General features: G+C 47.2%; 1 protein-coding gene across 2 annotated transcripts in view; it reads left to right on the top strand.

The window, feature by feature from the left end:
• The window catches only part of SPOCK1 (sparc/osteonectin, cwcv and kazal-like domains proteoglycan (testican) 1), a 439,606-nt gene that overhangs the window by 310,847 nt on the left and 112,268 nt on the right, over nucleotides 1-16,491 (top strand). For both annotated transcript variants that reach the window (XM_012727923.1, XM_004686754.2), the window contains one exon: nucleotides 11,790-11,916. In XM_012727923.1, the coding sequence (XP_012583377.1) occupies nucleotides 11,790-11,916 (127 nt within the window). The remainder of the gene's footprint in view (nucleotides 1-11,789; nucleotides 11,917-16,491) is intronic.

The raw sequence follows: 16,491 nt of genomic DNA, 5'->3' as shown, positions 1-16,491 counted from the left end.
AATTGTAAATAAAGCAGCAATAAACATGGGGGTACAGGTATCTTTTTCAATCAGTGTTTTTGTGTCTTTTGGATAGATACCTAGGAGTGGGATTGCTGGGTCGTAGGGAAGCTCCATGTTTAGCAGCTTGAGGAACCTCCTCTTCTGGCAATCTTAATGATCTCATGGATGCTCATGGCATAGGAGAGGAGGTTAGGGCCACTGAAGAATGTAATCTGAGCAAGAAAGTAACATTCCTATGCAGTAAAGTGAAAATTCCAAGAAGAGAACACTTCTGCTGGGGCCATGGAAGTGTGTGAGGCCAAGGAGGGGTGGGACTAACCAACAGTCTAAGAGCAAGGGAGGAGAGAGGCTCAGGCACCCTGCGACCTGCTCAATGTCCTGCACTTCTCGTGGGCAGAGATGGCAAAAGAAGGCATGACCGCCCCGAAAGTCCTCTTCCCTGGGGGAGCTACTCAGCCCTCTCTGCCTTCCTGCAGGAAGTGGCGTCTCTGCTTCCTTATCAAGCCGGTACCATCTGAAACGGATAGAGGGACCTAGAGTGGATTACGCTGAGCAGGCTAAGTCAGGAGAAAGAGCCACAGGATCCCCATCATGTGACAGGTACAGATAACAAACAAACCCACCCAAACAAAAACAAGCATTTAGACTATACGCAAAATACGGTGGTTCTGAGAAGGGAACGGATAGGGGGAGCCAGGTGACAGGCGTCAGTTGGATGGTCAAGGATGGCATCTAGACTTGTGGTAACAGCGTGTTGTCTATAGATGTTGATTTCTGATGCTGTATACATGTATAGCCTGTGTACCGTGTTATAAGCCAATGGTACTTTAATTAAAAAAATAATAAATAAAAACCACCACCACCTCCCCAGTGGCAGCTTTGTGATAAGTAAAGCAATTCAGCGTAGAGGAGGTACACAGTAGGTGCTGAGAAAGCACAGGGCCAGCAGAGCTGGTGTCCGTTCCTGGCCACCCACCCAGACAGTGCCCTGCTGGGGAGAGCTCTGGAAGCAGGAAGGAGCTGGAAGCAGGAAGGAGCGTGTCGGGACTGCCGGCTTCTCTCCTCCTGCACTGGCTGAGGACAGCTTCGGAGCAGGGGCAGGTCATGCTTGACCGTACTGCTCCTGTGGTGCGTCTGGTGACTAGCTGGCATGGAAGGCTGGTGAGGATGTGTCCCGCTGCGCCTCCCTGAGTGCCCTGGCTCTGCTGGGTCCAGCCTGTTTCTGAGCCTGTCTTGAAAACAAGTGATCCCGAAGCCTCCTGTCTACCTCTTTTTTACTGGCTTGTTCCTTCCACGGTAGGTAGACCACAGGCAGTTCTCTCATAGCTCTGTGGCTGGTGACTAGAAAACAAATGTGGGTATATTTTCCTCTCATGTCTATGTGAGAATGTCTATGAGAGGACATCCCATAATAATATATTGGTCCCCCCTCCAGGAATGTGTTTTATAAGATTGTCACAGCCAGGCTGATGTTAGGGTGGCATGTGCTTACACACACCGTCCTGTGCACACCTGAGCTCACCGACATTAGCCGAAGCCATGTCGGCAAAACCTTCTTTTCATCTGCCTGCTCTCCACCCCCACAGAGGCAGGGTTGCAAAGCTGGGAGGGGTGCAAATGAAGTTCTCAGACCTGGGCTTACTTGATTGTTTGATTTTTTTTTTCTTTCCCAATTAGTGTATCCATTGCTAAAGATTTTCTCTAGGGCATCAGGGCTAGAAAGGGACCTCTCATTCATGGGCCAGTGAACAAAGAGGAGCCGGGAAACCAGAAATCAAACGGGGATGTCAGAGGTCAGTGGGTAATGGTAACAATTCCTCTTCTGCCCCCTGTTAGGAAGAAATGGATTTTTAAAATAGAGAATGCTGCTATCCATTCTCCCGAGGGAATAAAGCAAGCCCTGCCGTTCACTTACATCTCCCTAATAGCTCGCTATTACTCTGCTGTCTTGGCACTTTCATTAACGAAGTAGAATTTTAGTTGGAGCCAGAGTGTGTGTGTGTGTGTGTGTGTGTGTGTGTGTGTGTGCAAGTCCATGCGTATGTGTGTGTACACAAAAACCACTTTTGCATGCAGTTCCCAATGGCCAGGCTCGTTCAGCAAGTTGAGTTTTGGGCAACATCTCCACTGCATGAGGCCCTGGCTGCCAGTGGCCGTGTTGTAGCATTGCTTATGTGTGAGGTGACCACAGGGGCAGTCTTCAGTCAGCTAGTGGAATTTCTGTAGTCATGTCCGCCCCCTGGTCCTCGCGGTCTGGTCAGGAAGCACTGGGAGCATGTTCTCTGTGGGCTGGCAGAAGTCTGACTAGATCTCTGACATAGACATCTGACTTGGAGTGTAAGGAGGCCTTGTTGCAAGTGGCCAGAAATGTGTGAAGCGCCGTGATCTGAGGTTGCTGTCTAGCGAGTACCTTGAGATTTTCTCGGGTACGTAAGCACACTATGAGGATTTTTAGTGTCTCAAAATGTAAATAAGAATAAAAGCAGTTAGTACTTACCCTGAATAAAGTTTCATTCAAAGAAACTAAATATGCCCATTATGCTAAGAACCATTACATCTAATCTATGTTTTACCGAGCACATTTAATACAGTGCCAGCATTATCTTGATTTCTTTGCCTAATTTCAGACACTAGTGTATTTAAGTATTTATTGCGTAGGTAAAGACTATCTCTGGAATCCTCACCACACTGGAAAAGTTTGGGTCTTCAGTTTTGGTAGTTTCACTTCGTCCCTTAAATTGCGGTAATGCAGAATTTAGTTCAGATCAGGAAATCTGAACCCTTGGTCTTATCTGAACCCTTCGAGAGCCAGTCAAGGACTTTTATCTGAGTGAGCTTTTTTCCCAATTGTCCTCCTTGTACCTGGGACATTTTTCTTCTGACTTCTTCTGACTTTCTCGGCTTCTTTAAACACTGCAGGAGAAATGGGGGCGTGTGGCTGAAACCGCATTTCTTTTTGGATTCAAACAAACCAGACCAACAACACATGGTTACAGGGAGGGCTATTGAGTAACAAAACAGAAGTCCCCCTTTCTGTGTCCTCACTCCTGTTCCCCGAGGGGGTGCTCTCTATGCTACGGGCCTTTTAAGTCACTTTCATTCCACCTGCACATGTGTGTGCAGTGTTTTTGGAAACTCTGACGTGATTGGGGCATCTTCTCACCCCTGAGGGGCACATGCTTCCCCACCTGCCCTGCCCATTGTACAGTGCTGGTAAAATCAGGAAACCTTGACTTAAACAATGTCCAGAAATGTGTGAACCACCAGAGAAAGGTAGGTTGTGGAGTGACCGTAGTCTTGACATTGACATTTATTTATGTCCAAGAGAAATTTGCACTGTTGAAATTTCATCTTGCCATACATGTCTTTTTGGTGGCCCTGATCCTGCACTAAAACTTTAATCTGTGGACTGACAGCCTCTGCTTAGTCTGAGACTTGACTTCTTCTTCTTCTTTTTTTTTTTTCTTAATATTTAGTAGAAGAACTGGGATGTAGGCCAGAGGTGCAGAGGGTGAGAGGACTCACCAGAAACAGAGACGGGAGCAGAACAGGCAGATCTACTGAAATATACTGCTGAGGGGAGCAGCAGGCAGGGACAGGAAAGGTCTGCAGCTCCCTGTAGATGAGCTCCATGGCCGGGGATTGAACTCAGGCTGTAACTCAACCCCTAGGCCACCAGAGAAGCCCCAAACCTGCTTTATGTATGAGGTGAGAGTCTTGACCTGGACTAAGTCATCACCCGCACCCTCCTTACCTGGACTGAGCCGAATGGGGTGAAGCCACACTAGGGTGCTGGCTTTCCTGTGGATGCCAAGCTGACTTAAGAAGGGCCTGCCTTGTTAGTTGGGATCCTGCCTTGCACATGAGGGTGCTCTGTCATCACTTTCTTATTTACTAGGAGTCACTAGGGGTAGTAAATGAGACAGTCCATGAAAACCCTGTGGAGACACTTTAATAGGTCTTGAGTTGTCATCTGTTATTTGGGTAAATTGGGCAGCTTGGTAGAAGATCTTATGTTTGGGACCTTATTCATCAGAAGAAGGAAGAATATTCTTGAGTCCCTGGATATCAGGATGGAGAACATCTCACATGGGAGTCTGTCTCTATCATCTACGCGGCTTTTGTAAATGACACAGGTCATTATGCTGTTCCTGTGTAATTTTATGAGTTAGTATAATGATTCAAATAGAGGAATTATAGTGTCATTTTACATGACAGATTATTTCAATGGTTAACATGGTTTCCATTTCAATTAACATTCATTATTTTGTGTCTGGTTCAAAATAGCCACCACGTCGACTCCCTGAGTATCCTCCATCCTAGTTTTAGAAGCAATTAGTTTCGATTTTGCGAACAAATTCAATCTTGTTTTTGAATGGGCAGTTTGATATTAACATGAAAATCAAATGCATGTAATCCTGGCTGCCAGCAAGTATGCACTATTGGAAAGAAGGAGGGTTCTTTAGCTCTCCCCAGCCCGCCCCCTACTGTGCCTCCTCACTGACCGGTCTGCCAGAGATCTGATTGGAGAGCAGAGGCAGGGCAGAAAGGATGGGCTCTGGGCTGGGACAGCTTACATGAGTTTCTGCTCCATCAAAATGGGGGCAACCATTGCACCTCTGTCAGAGAGGCAGAGCTTCACTTGTGTGGAATCGGGGAGCTGAGTTTATAGCATTTAGCTTGGTGTTTGGTGTATCCCAGTCATGGGTGACAGCTGGCATGCCATGCCGCTAGCATTTATAATCTGTTACTGCTTACTCTCTCATTAGCTGTAGCGAAACCTACCTGAAGGTCTACAAACACATTAGAAGGCACAATGTTGGAGGCAGGAAAAAAAGTCAAGTCAACGACTTGACTATATACTTGTAGCAGTCCTCACTCCCACTCCATCAGGAAATCATTTCCACACAGATTGCTGAATTTTATTCTGCAAGATTGTTGTCAGGAAATTTACACCTGCACGTGAATTTACACTGAAGAATTACTCTGGAAGTCTCTGTCCTGCCACCATTTTGCTGTGGGTGATGACTGTGGCCTGGCTATGCCCAGGGTCACATGAAATACTGGGCCACAGCTGATATCAGTAGAGACCCCCTGGGTATCGGAGTGGGCAAGTTGCAGGAAGTGGGGACTTGCCTTGATGGGTGAGGGTAGGGATGTCTAGTGAGGGGTGGCAGAATCCAGTGGGAGGCAAAAGCAGGCACCACTGGTACCTGGACCTGCAGATAAGTTGACTTTCCCAGGGCAAGGGCAGGTAGGCAAGGGTGAGCAACCCCTGCTGGCCAGGCATGGGTATAGCTCCTGCCCATAGGGTGTGTGTGTGTCCAAGCAAGTTGCCAGAGCTGTGTAATATTCCATAGTGTATATGTATAAGGCACATCTTTTTAATCTACTTACCTGTCATTTTATTTTAGATTCCATATATGAGATAAAATGTATTTGTTTTTCTCTGTAAGGCAAATTCATTATCACAGTTTCCTCAGTGTCCATCCATATTATTTCAATATAGAGTCTTAATATGACAGAAGAATATTCCATTATGTTTATCAGTTATCTAACTATGGATAAGGTTGTTTCCATATCTTGGCTGTCGTAAATAATGATGGAGTGAACATGGGGGTGCATATATCTTTACAAATTTGTGTTTTCACTTTCTTAGGGTAAATACTTTCAGATGTATTTTAGAAGTGTTTGCTAATTTTTTTTTTTTCAATTCTGAATTAGGGTTTCTGGAGATAAGAGCCTATTGAATAGTTCCTTAAAGTGGATTTCTTTTTGCCTTCTAGTTAGTGCTACTCATTTCTAGAAATAAATCAAGAATTTTGTAAGGGCCTAAATTCACTTATTTTACCGAGCAAACCCATTATGTCTCAAGGGTCAACTATATTTTCCAGCACCAGGAGTGCAAAAGTACTTAACGCCCAGTTGCTACCCTTGAGGAATATACAACATAATGAGAAAGAGAGACATGAAAGAACTGCTTTACGTGGTAGTGACTGTCATAGTTGGGTCCAAACAATTAATCTGATGATTAATTCTACTTGGCGTGGGGTTCACAGGTAGCACCTCATGAAAGTCAGAAGAACAAGAACCTTGAAAAGTAAGTGAACATTTGCTTCACAGATCAAAAGCATTTGCTAGTTCATATACACTTGAATTTTTTTTTTTTTAAGATTCATTTATTTATGTGTACAGAACAAGCCAGAGGTGCAGGGGCAGTGAGAGGATTCACCAGAGACAGAGTGGGGAGCAGAACAGGCAGATCGACGAAGTACACTGCTGAGGGGAGCAAGACAAGAGAGATCAAATGGCCATGTGGTCACCTCTGGGGGCAGGGATCAAACTGGCACTTAAAGCAGCTGCAGCCGACTTGCAGTGCTGCGTCCTAACCCTTTGCGCCACCAGGGAGGGCCCTAGAATTGAATTTTTTAAATGCATGTATAAGACATTTAAATGATTGACATAGAATCCATAGGACTGAGTGGTTGCTGGGCATAGAATTAATTATGGTAAGCATGTGAAGGCAAGAAAGGACGGTATCTTGCATGGGTTCCCAACTTTTCAGCCTGAATGTTACTTATGGAATAATAGTAACTCCTTAACATTTGGTCAAGCTGAATTAAGATATTTGCTTGGGTGCTAGTTGCTAGTCAGGGATCCTGAACAAAAGCAGTAACAGGTGGTATGGAGGTATAGACTGACTGTCTGGAGAGACGTTTACCCTGGATCTTGAAGAAGGTCTCAAGTGGCAAAAGAATAGAAAATGGAGGAGAGACATATGGATGGGAATCAAGATATCAGAGACAATACCCATCCTTAGCATGCTCCGGTGAGTGGCACAGAATGACTGGAGCAAAAATACATGGTGTTGGTGGTTAATAGTGGTGTGTGTGAGTTTGTGTGTGTGTGTGTTGGGAAGGAGAGCAGAGTAAACAGTTACCTACAGTGAAGGTAGGCTTGGTTGGTTTAACACCAAAACTATGAGTTTGGATGTTACCTTAGCAGGTATGAAGAAGATGGAACTTTTTTTTTTTGGTAAGATTTATTTATACATACAGAACTGGGGTACAGGTGAGGTGAGAGGACTCACCAGAGATAGAGTGGGAAGCAGAACAGGAAGAATAATGAAGTACCCTGCTGAGGGGAGCAGCGGGCGGGTCAGGAGAGGTCTGCCACGCCATGTGGGTCACCTCCAGGGCCAGGAATCAAACTGGCACTGAAGTGGCTGGGGCCAGCTTAAGTGCTGCACTTTAACCATTGTGCCACCAGGGAGGGACCGAAGATAAAACTTTTAAGCATGGGAGTCACACCTGTAAACTTGATCTTAAGAGTCAACACTGTGCTTCTTTAAAAACACAAATTCAGAGAATGTTTGGTAGAATTAACAAAAGATTTAGTTTAGGCAATTGAGCAAAAAGAGAATAAGAAATGTCTACAGTGTGCTAATCATTTGTCTCCATCCTGAACAACTCCTAGGTTGGGAGTTGCTGCGCAGTGCTATCAATTGAGAAGGGGTTGTGGCCGCCCCCGCCCCCCACCAGCCATTCTCAGGTGGGGTTCAGGCTTCATGGCCATTGGGCAGCCTGGCAGGACCTGCCTCTCAAACTAAATTGCTTGTGTCAGTCAACTGATGAATGTCTGTGACATTGTGAATACCAATCCCATCAAGACATCTTCATTGGATTTTACTCTTCACTGGCTCAAGAAGTGAAATTTCTTAGAGTCAGAAAGCTTAGTCCCTTGCCTCAATTGTGTTAGTTTTTTGTTATTGTTGTTGTTTTATGGTTTTCATTAAATTGCAGGGATTGAAATATCCCACAATAGCTACAGGCACTTGGCCTTCTTTCGTTCATATAGACTGCACCTAACTCTACATAATTTCACCTCTGGACAGAAATGCAGATTTGGATGCCTTTTCTTCTATGTTCCTGGTGAGATACGAAACTCCTGGTGCTGCCCACTGTAATGGGCATGCTTGTTTTATTAGAATGGGGACAATTGAGAATGGCTTGACCTGTGCGCCTCAAGTCCCCAGGGCACTCCAGGAAAGGTCAAACCAGTTCTTTCTTGGCATAACCCTTGGCCACCTGATAGCTTTCTCAAAAGTAACTGAGCCCTAATAATGAAAATACAAATAAATGCCCACACTGGGAATTAAAATCATCCCAGAGCAGCATGGTCATTTCCAGGAAAACCTAAATCAAAAATTATAAATAAATAACTTTTCTCATTATTTCTGTGTGACACTGGGCAAGTCATTCCCCCTCTGTCTCCAGCTGCTCTTTTATACAATAAAATAGTTGGATAGGGCCCTCCCTGGTGGCGCAGCGGTTAAAGCACAGCACTGAGAATCTGAAGCCACTTCCGCATGAGTTCGATTCCCGCCTGCCCCGGAGGAGACCACATGGCGTGGCAGACCTCTCCTGACCCGCCCGCTGCTCCCCTCAGCAGTGTGCTTCGTCCATCTGCCTGTTCTGTTCCCCACTCTGTCTCTGGTGAGGCCTCTCACCGTCCCTGAGCCTCTGGCCTGTACCCCAATTCTGTATGCACAAATAAATAAATCTTTAAAAAAAAAATAGTTGGATAAGGTTAGCTTTTCGGCATTTTCTGGTCCTGACATTGTGGGATTTTTTGATGAACTGCTGAGTAGCCATTGCAGCTGGACCCGTCCGCCTACCCAGTAGGGATGTATTGAGCGCTCACGACGTGCTGGCCCGCTGGCCGCCAGCCTCATCACTGCGTCTCCCCTTAATGGACTTAGTGTGATGGTGAAGTCCAGGTCTGTAGGCAACGATGACTTGTCACTGACTGGTGAGTAATAGCTGCTTCTATCTTTTTCTCAAAGCTGTTGCCTCCGTATTTACTTCTCCCTTGTCTACTTTTGGCTAAGCTCCTTCAGGCTTCTTTCCTCTGGGGCATCATTGCACAAGGTTATGTCTACTCCAGCAAAGCTGTCCACTCTTTCTATTTTATAGCCCCTTTCTGGCAACGCGTAATAAGAATTACTTCAGCAGTGAGCATGCCCACTAGGGACTGACCCAGGAGAGGAGCTACCAGAAGCCAGAACTTCTGCCTGTATTTGCTGATTCATTATCAGTGTCAGACAATCTGCTGTGGAATGATGATAAATACATGGTTTTCTGCTAAAGGAATCATGTACTAACCCTGTGCTGAGAGCCTGTTCTTCCCCCGAATGGGGTCCCACCACACGCTGTCCCTTTTCCAGTAATTCAGTCGAACCCTAAAAGAGTAAAGTGTGCTTGACAAAGACTCAAACCCATGTGATTTAGAAATGCAAATTATCTCTGTTTTTAGTTAGAGAGGGAGGCACAGGCAAAGTGGGAAGCAGGAAAAGGCCCCCCTAATACCAGACACATTATTGCTTGAAAGGATTTTCAAGCTAGTAATGTAGGTGATGCTGACAGAGGTCGATGGAGAGAGATCTGTCCCTGGTCACCGTGAACTGTGAGTGCTATAGCAGGTCCAGCCACCATCATCTTTGTGACTTTGGGCAAGATCCTTCGGCAATTTGGGTTTCTGTTTTCCCTCATTAGTAAAATGAATGTTAGTGCATGACCTCAGTAGACCGCCGAGGTCTCCTTTTCTGATTCTTTGATCAATCAGCCTCAGTGCAGTGGCCCGTCAACTCTGGGATCCCAGATGAGCCCCAAGAGTTGTGCTGCACATGTGCGTGATTCTCTTGGCATCATATAAAGGTAGTGGTTCCCCAGACAGACCTTCTGCCTCCTCCAAATCTCTGGTAGGATAAGAACTAAATGGCAGGTGCTTTTTGCTTTGTTCCTCTTTCCTGCCCACTTTCCTTTATTTGAAGAATCTAAGATTTCTCATATGCCACACCCATGTCCCCAAGGCCCTGGAGATTTATTCCCCATGTGCTTGGATGGAGTTCCCTTGTGGGGACCTCATGACCTCATGAGTTTTCCTGGGAAGCAAATGCTATTCTAAGCCTCTAGGACCTTAGTTACAGAACGGTGACAGTGGTAATTGCACCCTCTATACCCCCACCTGTTGGGTAAATAATCATGGCTACAACCGCTTCTTGAAGTAATGTTGGTTTACAATTTGTACATGTTTCAGGGATACAGTTGTTCACCTTGACAACTTTTGCACACCCACTCCCAAATCAGTCACCATCCACCACCATCTGGGAGTCCCCTCTGTTGCTCCATCCGCCACCCCCGCTTCCCCTCTGGCCACCACCATTCTGCTGGCCGAGTCTAAGGTTTGTTTTGTTTGTTTGCTTTGTTTCTTCTTAGTCCACATATGAGTGAGCTCCTATGGTATTTCTCCTCCTTCTGACTTTCTGTACTTTGCTTCATCCTTTCAAGGTTTATCCGTATTGTCACGAACAGCAAGATTTCACCTTGTCTTCTTAATAGCTGGGCATATCCCAGTGTGTGTCTCTAGCATGCTTTGATTCACTCACTGATGAACGATCACCTAGGTTATTTACGTATCTTGGCCGTTGTGAATGGTGCTGCAGTGAACATAGGGGTGCATGTAGCTTTTGGAATTGGTGTTTTCAAATTCTGGTTAAAGCCCAGAAGGGAAATGGATGGGTATATGGTAGATTTATTTTTGGTGGTCTGAGGAACCCCTACACTGTCTTCTTATACCAGTTTAGATTCCCAGCCACCACCACTTTCATCACTTGCTGTTTGACCAGCTTCAGTGCGCCAGGCCCATCTGCTTACCGAATCTCATACCATCCACTTGAAGTAGATTCTGTGCCCTTCTCTTTCACAGACGAAGAAGCTGAGACTTAGAGAGTTAAATTTTTTTGCCAAGACCACACAGTAAATGGCAAAACTGAGATCTGAACTTGTGCTTTTAGACTCCAGAGCCCAAGCATCAACCCTCATCAGGACAGCTAGTGCAAACCCTTTCAAGGGCACAGCCTTCGCCTGATTGATTGGCACTCCTGAGGCGCTTGGCCCCACCCAGCACTCAGCACCGTGGTCACCAGCACCTCTCCTGTGGTTTGTTGGGAAAGTGGCTTCACCCAGAGAGGAAGGGCGGCAGCTACTGTGGGCCTTTATTGCGGTGGTTTATGATCCAGGGTGGGGGTTCTTTCTGTGAACATAAGCCATCCTAATAGCACCATTTATCATTATGACAAAGGTTAGGATGGGGGAAACTGGAGCTGGAATGAAAGAGTGGAATTCTGATTATTTTAGCAGTTGAAAGTGACATCACCTCAGAGCCTCTATCAAGTGGCAGATTGGGAGCCGGACTGAAATTGCTTTAAAATGTATCTAGAGATCACTTTCCACAGCTGTGATAAAGTCATTTGGTTGTGTTTGAAGATGCGTTTCTATCTAAAATGCTCACTGAGTCATCTCTGTGCCGCCCCCCTTGAAGACTGCTCGTCACCCCCAGGAGGCCAAGGCTTCCGGGGCCGTTATGGGGTGTGCCCTGTCCTGGGAGTTGCAGAAACCGCTGGGGCCACAGGGCCTCACTGTGCATTTTTTAAAAATGTGTTGTGAATGTCTACTTGTGTCAATAAAGAATGTTTTACAACACTTTTATTGGTCACACTGTTTTCCTCTGTCCATCTGGTGGATTGGACCTGAACTTTAGAGCAGAATCTCTTGCCTTCTGTCAGTGAGTCGGAATCAACGGAGCCTGCAAAGGGCCCTCACACAGCGGCAGCCACTTGGACCAGCCTTTTCATGAATCTCCTTGGACTTGCCCACGTAGTCTACTGTAGGGAGCTGTGGGGCTGACACTCAGTTAACTTATCCTCCCTCCTTTTTCATCCTCAGGCAAAAGAAGGGGAACGTGGCCCACAAACACTGGGTTGGACCTTCGAATCTGGTCAAGTGCAGACCCTGCCCCGTGGCTCAGTCGGCCATGGTTTGCGGCTCCGATGGTCACACCTACACCTCCAAGGTCAGTGGTTGTTACCTTCTGTGTCATCAGAAACACACCGTGCCCGATGGTCCTAACCAGTCTTTTCTGCACAAGACTGAGGTCTGTGATACTCACTGGGGTTTGGATGTGCCCTCGAGAAGCTTCCACATGAGCAGACTCAGAGATACTCTCTGGCCCAATAGATAGGCTAGGTGTAAATGTGACCTCTGCTGTGACTGACTGGTCATGGGCAAAGGGGCAGGGTGATTTGCATGGTGGGTGCTCCTGAAGATAATCCAGGAGAACTTCCTGGAGAATATGACGTAGCACACTAGTCCAAAGATGTGTGTCGGACAGCTCCATCAGGGAGCAAAGACACAGGAGGCATGGACTGCGGATGATGGACAGATAGCCCAGCTGACGTCAGCTCATGTCCCATCTCTGGAAGTTCTGCTTTGACATCCATGTAACCCATGTAACGCTTCACGGCCTCACTGGCATAATTGCTGCTTGATGAGCTTCTCTGTTCATTCACTCAGTATCATTTGAACTGTTATCTGCCAGGTGCTGTGCTAGTTGCTAGGGGAATTTGTAAAAATGAAAGTTTGGCTCTTCTTTGAGGCCAGAGTCAGGAATCCTTGCCTCTCCAAATTCAGACCAGCCCTGTGAATCTCAGCTTCTTGCTTAAGGTCACAGCTGGGTCATGTGGGCTAAAATGCTTCAGCCCAAGGCAGCTGGCTCAGCCTTCTACCGTGCTTTCTGAAGACCCTATTCCAGGGTCTTCCCCAATTGGAGATAGTTTGTGGGGACTCCACTGGCTTCTGGTACCCTTAATTCATGGCATTGTGGAGTTATAGGGGACACTGATAAATCTGTCCTATCTTCCATTCTCAAAGGTGGATCCAGCCATCATGGTCTTTTACCTAAAGCCCAGCATCTAAGTTTATAAACCGTCATGTGAGGATTTTGTTAAAAGGTGATCATACAACAGATTTGAATGAGGTCTGAGATTTTCTGTATTCCTAACAAGTTCCAAGAGGATGTCCATAGACCACACACTTTGAGGTGTGAGGACTTCAGGTTTCATAGACACCTCCTCCTGGATCCCTTTCCCTAATGTCTGTCCTTTCTTCTACCTCCAGAGTCCATTTCCATATGAAGGGAGGGATGGGCAGAGGAGATAGGAGACCATTCTGTAATGAAAGTCTGTCCAGATCTCCCCCACTTAAGGTGCTTGGGTAGACATCCTGGAGCTGTTGTTTCTAACAGACCTCTAGGCCTGTTAGTATTATTTCTGTTATTGTAGTATTGTTCCTGAGGGGACCTCCAGGGCTGCGCCTTCCTACATCACTTAGCATGGGAAAGATGCTTCATTCATTTGCTAAATACCTAGTGTTTTAAGCATGGTGCAAAACAAGGTGAGCGACAGGCAGTCACCTCTGGAAACCTAAATAGCTAAACAATTAAGTAATGTTTCCTAAGTTTTAGAAAGGAAAGAAGCAGGGTGCTGAGAGACTGAACTGGAGGGGCTTGATTCAGAAGGGAGAGTGAGGGAGGGCCTTTCTTTTTTTTCTTTTTTTTTTTTTTTTTTTAATTTATACGTAGAAGAACTGGGGCACAGGCCAGAGGTGTGGGGCTGCTGAGAGGACTCACCAGAGGCAGAGTGAGGAACAGGACAGGCAGATGGAGGAAGTACACAGTAGGCAAGACAGGAGAGGTCTGTCTTTGCCATCTGGGTCACCTCCCTGGCCGGGGATCGAACTCATGCTGCAGTGGCTGCAGATAGCTTCCTTGTGCTGTGCTTTAACCTGTTGCACCACCAGGGAGGCCCGGGAGTGCCCTTCTGAAGAGACGTCCTTACAGTGAGAGTGACAGCTCGAGCGTTGCAGATGGAGAACATAAACTCTAAGGCAGGATAATGTGTTTGAAGGACCGAGAGGCATCTGGGTGGTGGCTCAGACAGAGAAGAGAGGCATGTGAGATGGGGGTGCTGAAGTGAGTTGAGACACCATCTAGGAGGAAGCACTCAGTCCCAGGCGGAAGAGGATGCCATTGCCAGGCTCATTTACCGGTGCTGTAGCTCCCCTCTCTTCCTGATGCACCATAAGCATGTGAGATCCAAGGACCATCGTGTGATCACCAGGCTCAGAGATGAGAGAGGAGCCACCTGTGGCTGTAGTGGAGAAGGAATGGAGAGACGCTAGTGTGCAGGACTTGGCTGGGTTGCTTGAAGAAGCTTAGCAATTGAGAAACACTAGCCATGCCCACTCTGGACCAAATTGCTTAGCTAAATACCAGCCTGGTGCCCAGGGGCCTCTTGAGTGCTTCTTTCTGTGAAGGTCCAGGAGCCTAAGTTTGGAGATGCGCCAAGAAACGTTCACTAGTGATCAGGGCTGCTTGGCCAGTGGCGTGTTGTACATCAAACCTGCTTGCTCGCCTTTGTCTCTCTTTGGCAGAGGTGAAATGCCAACTGAAATGCCAGCACTTTCCCATGACCCCCAGCCTACAAGGAGCAGTGGGAGCCTGTCAGATGTGGCTCGAAATGCTGTCAGTTGCCCAGGGAATGTCACTGAAGTGCTCTCTGGCCAGCCCCACCCCACCCAAGCAGTCTGAGCAGGAGAGCTGGCTTTTGTGGTAGGGAAGAATGCCTGCTTGCAGATCCTTTTGTCAGAGGCCTGGGCAGGGTTTGGTGGATTTCTTTGCACTGACTTTTGACTCCTGATTCTTCAGAAGAGCACTGGTTTCCAGAGCCTGCTGGGAGAGCCCCCTGAAGCTCTCTCCAGCATGTCTGCTAAATATGTTTCATCCCTGCACCAGAAAGACCCAGACCTGTTTCCCAGCCCCACTTAATGTATTTTTCCCCTGGAGCAAGAGAAGAGATAGAAAGCCTTCTTTTCACAAACTGAAGCATCCGTCTCTCATCCCTCACATGAGGTAGACTGAGGCCCAGAGAGCCAAGGGCCTTGACAGAGCTTCCCACCCATGGGCTTCTCCCTGCATGTCTGTGATCGCCCACTGCTATTTAACATTAAGACAGAGAGGAGGGTGTGGGCCGTTGAGGGGCAGCTCTGCAGTGGAAACTGGTTCTAGTGTTGGTTTTGGGCATTTGTTTCCTTTTCCATCTCGTGGGAACTTCTAGAAATTTGGTATTCTCTTTTCCCCAAAGGTATGAATCAGTTAGGACTCCAGCAGTAGTTGTGTGTTGACTGATCAAGATCTCTGAAGCTGAGGACAATTCTAAATGCAATGAGACTTCCTCCAAGGGGACATTGGAGTCTGGTTGGGGTTACTATGTGTGTTTTAGTTACTTCCCCTGAAGTCGTGACCAAGTGTTTGGTGAGGTTTTAAGACATTTTAGTCTCACAGACGGAGATGTTGGACGGTCCCCAGTTGATATGAGTGAATGACTTAACCATGAATGAGCAAATCATTTCCCAGCTCCTGAAGTCCTTGTTTCTGTGGGGGAATCAGTGGGGCAAGGGACCAAAGGAGAGGTGAGAATCTCTGCATGTGTAACTGGAGGTGATTGGATGTCATAATTCAGATTCACAGAGATCAGTGTTGGTAAAAATACATGATAGCCCCAGTCCCATCATCTGCCCACACCAGATAATGCCAAGTCTCCAGGTGTTTCCTTGTGAAAGAGGAGCTGGAAGGTGAACACCTTGGGGAGCAGGGGAGGAAGGAGGCTCGCATCAGCAATGTCCTGCAGGCTGAGTGCTTGTCTTGGGTCACATCAAGCATCAGGCAAGCTTTCCTTCTGCTTTTGGGGCCTGGACAATTGGAGACGCAGGAGCTGGGGGAGGCAGGGGGCGAGGAGTCTCTGTCCATAGCAGGACTTTGGGGTGTCTCTGCCCAGGAGCGCTGTGACTCCACCAGGCTCAATGATAAAGTGAGCAGGAGCACACACGGTCTCGAAATGAAGGGATATGATGTGACATGGCAATAAATGTTTATTCAGACTCTATAAAACCTAACCCATAAAAGATAAGAAGCAGAAAACGGCTGCTGCTGAAAATAGAGACGTGGAAGGTGGTGCTACGGCCCAGCTGCGCGTGTGGTGATGGAGACCTGCCCTTGGCCTGGCCTGGTTCACCTGCTGACCTTCAGCTGACCTTGGTGTCACCTTCTCCTGAAAGCAGCACATATTTACTGTGTTCTCTCTCACTCCGTGTCGTACATGGTGCTTAACACTTAGGGTGTGTCAAAGGGCAGAGCAGCCCAAGCTCAGATTCCTTGGAACGTACAGGCAGGTAGAAAATGGAAAGTGTCACCTTCCACTAGAATCGGTGTTCAGATAATCAGTGTCCTGTGCCTCAGGACACTCAGGGCCGCCTCAAGGCAGCTGGATGAGCCTGCAGTCAGAGGAAGTGAGGATCCAGTTGGAGGTGTTTAGGGAGGGAGGTCAGCTGGGCTAACAGTGGCATGGGGCAGCGCCGTCCATTGGAGGGGAGAGGGCGTGGAGCGATGCAGCCGGCATGACTCCTTGAAGACAAGGGTGGCTGGGTCAGTAAGAAGGGAGACAGGGTCACCTAGCTGCAGAAGTGAGGCTGCAGAGCTCATCAGGCCACCTTTTGCTGGGCCTTGAAGGCCCGTTGAGTGTTTGCACCAAGC

This window comes from Condylura cristata, unplaced genomic scaffold (genome assembly GCF_000260355.1).
Source record: "Condylura cristata isolate star-nosed mole 26May11 unplaced genomic scaffold, ConCri1.0 scaffold00021, whole genome shotgun sequence".
Lineage (NCBI taxonomy): Eukaryota > Metazoa > Chordata > Mammalia > Eulipotyphla > Talpidae > Condylura > Condylura cristata.
The sequence above is the reverse complement of the archived record's forward strand: the minus strand, read 5'-3'. Positions and strand labels throughout refer to the sequence as shown.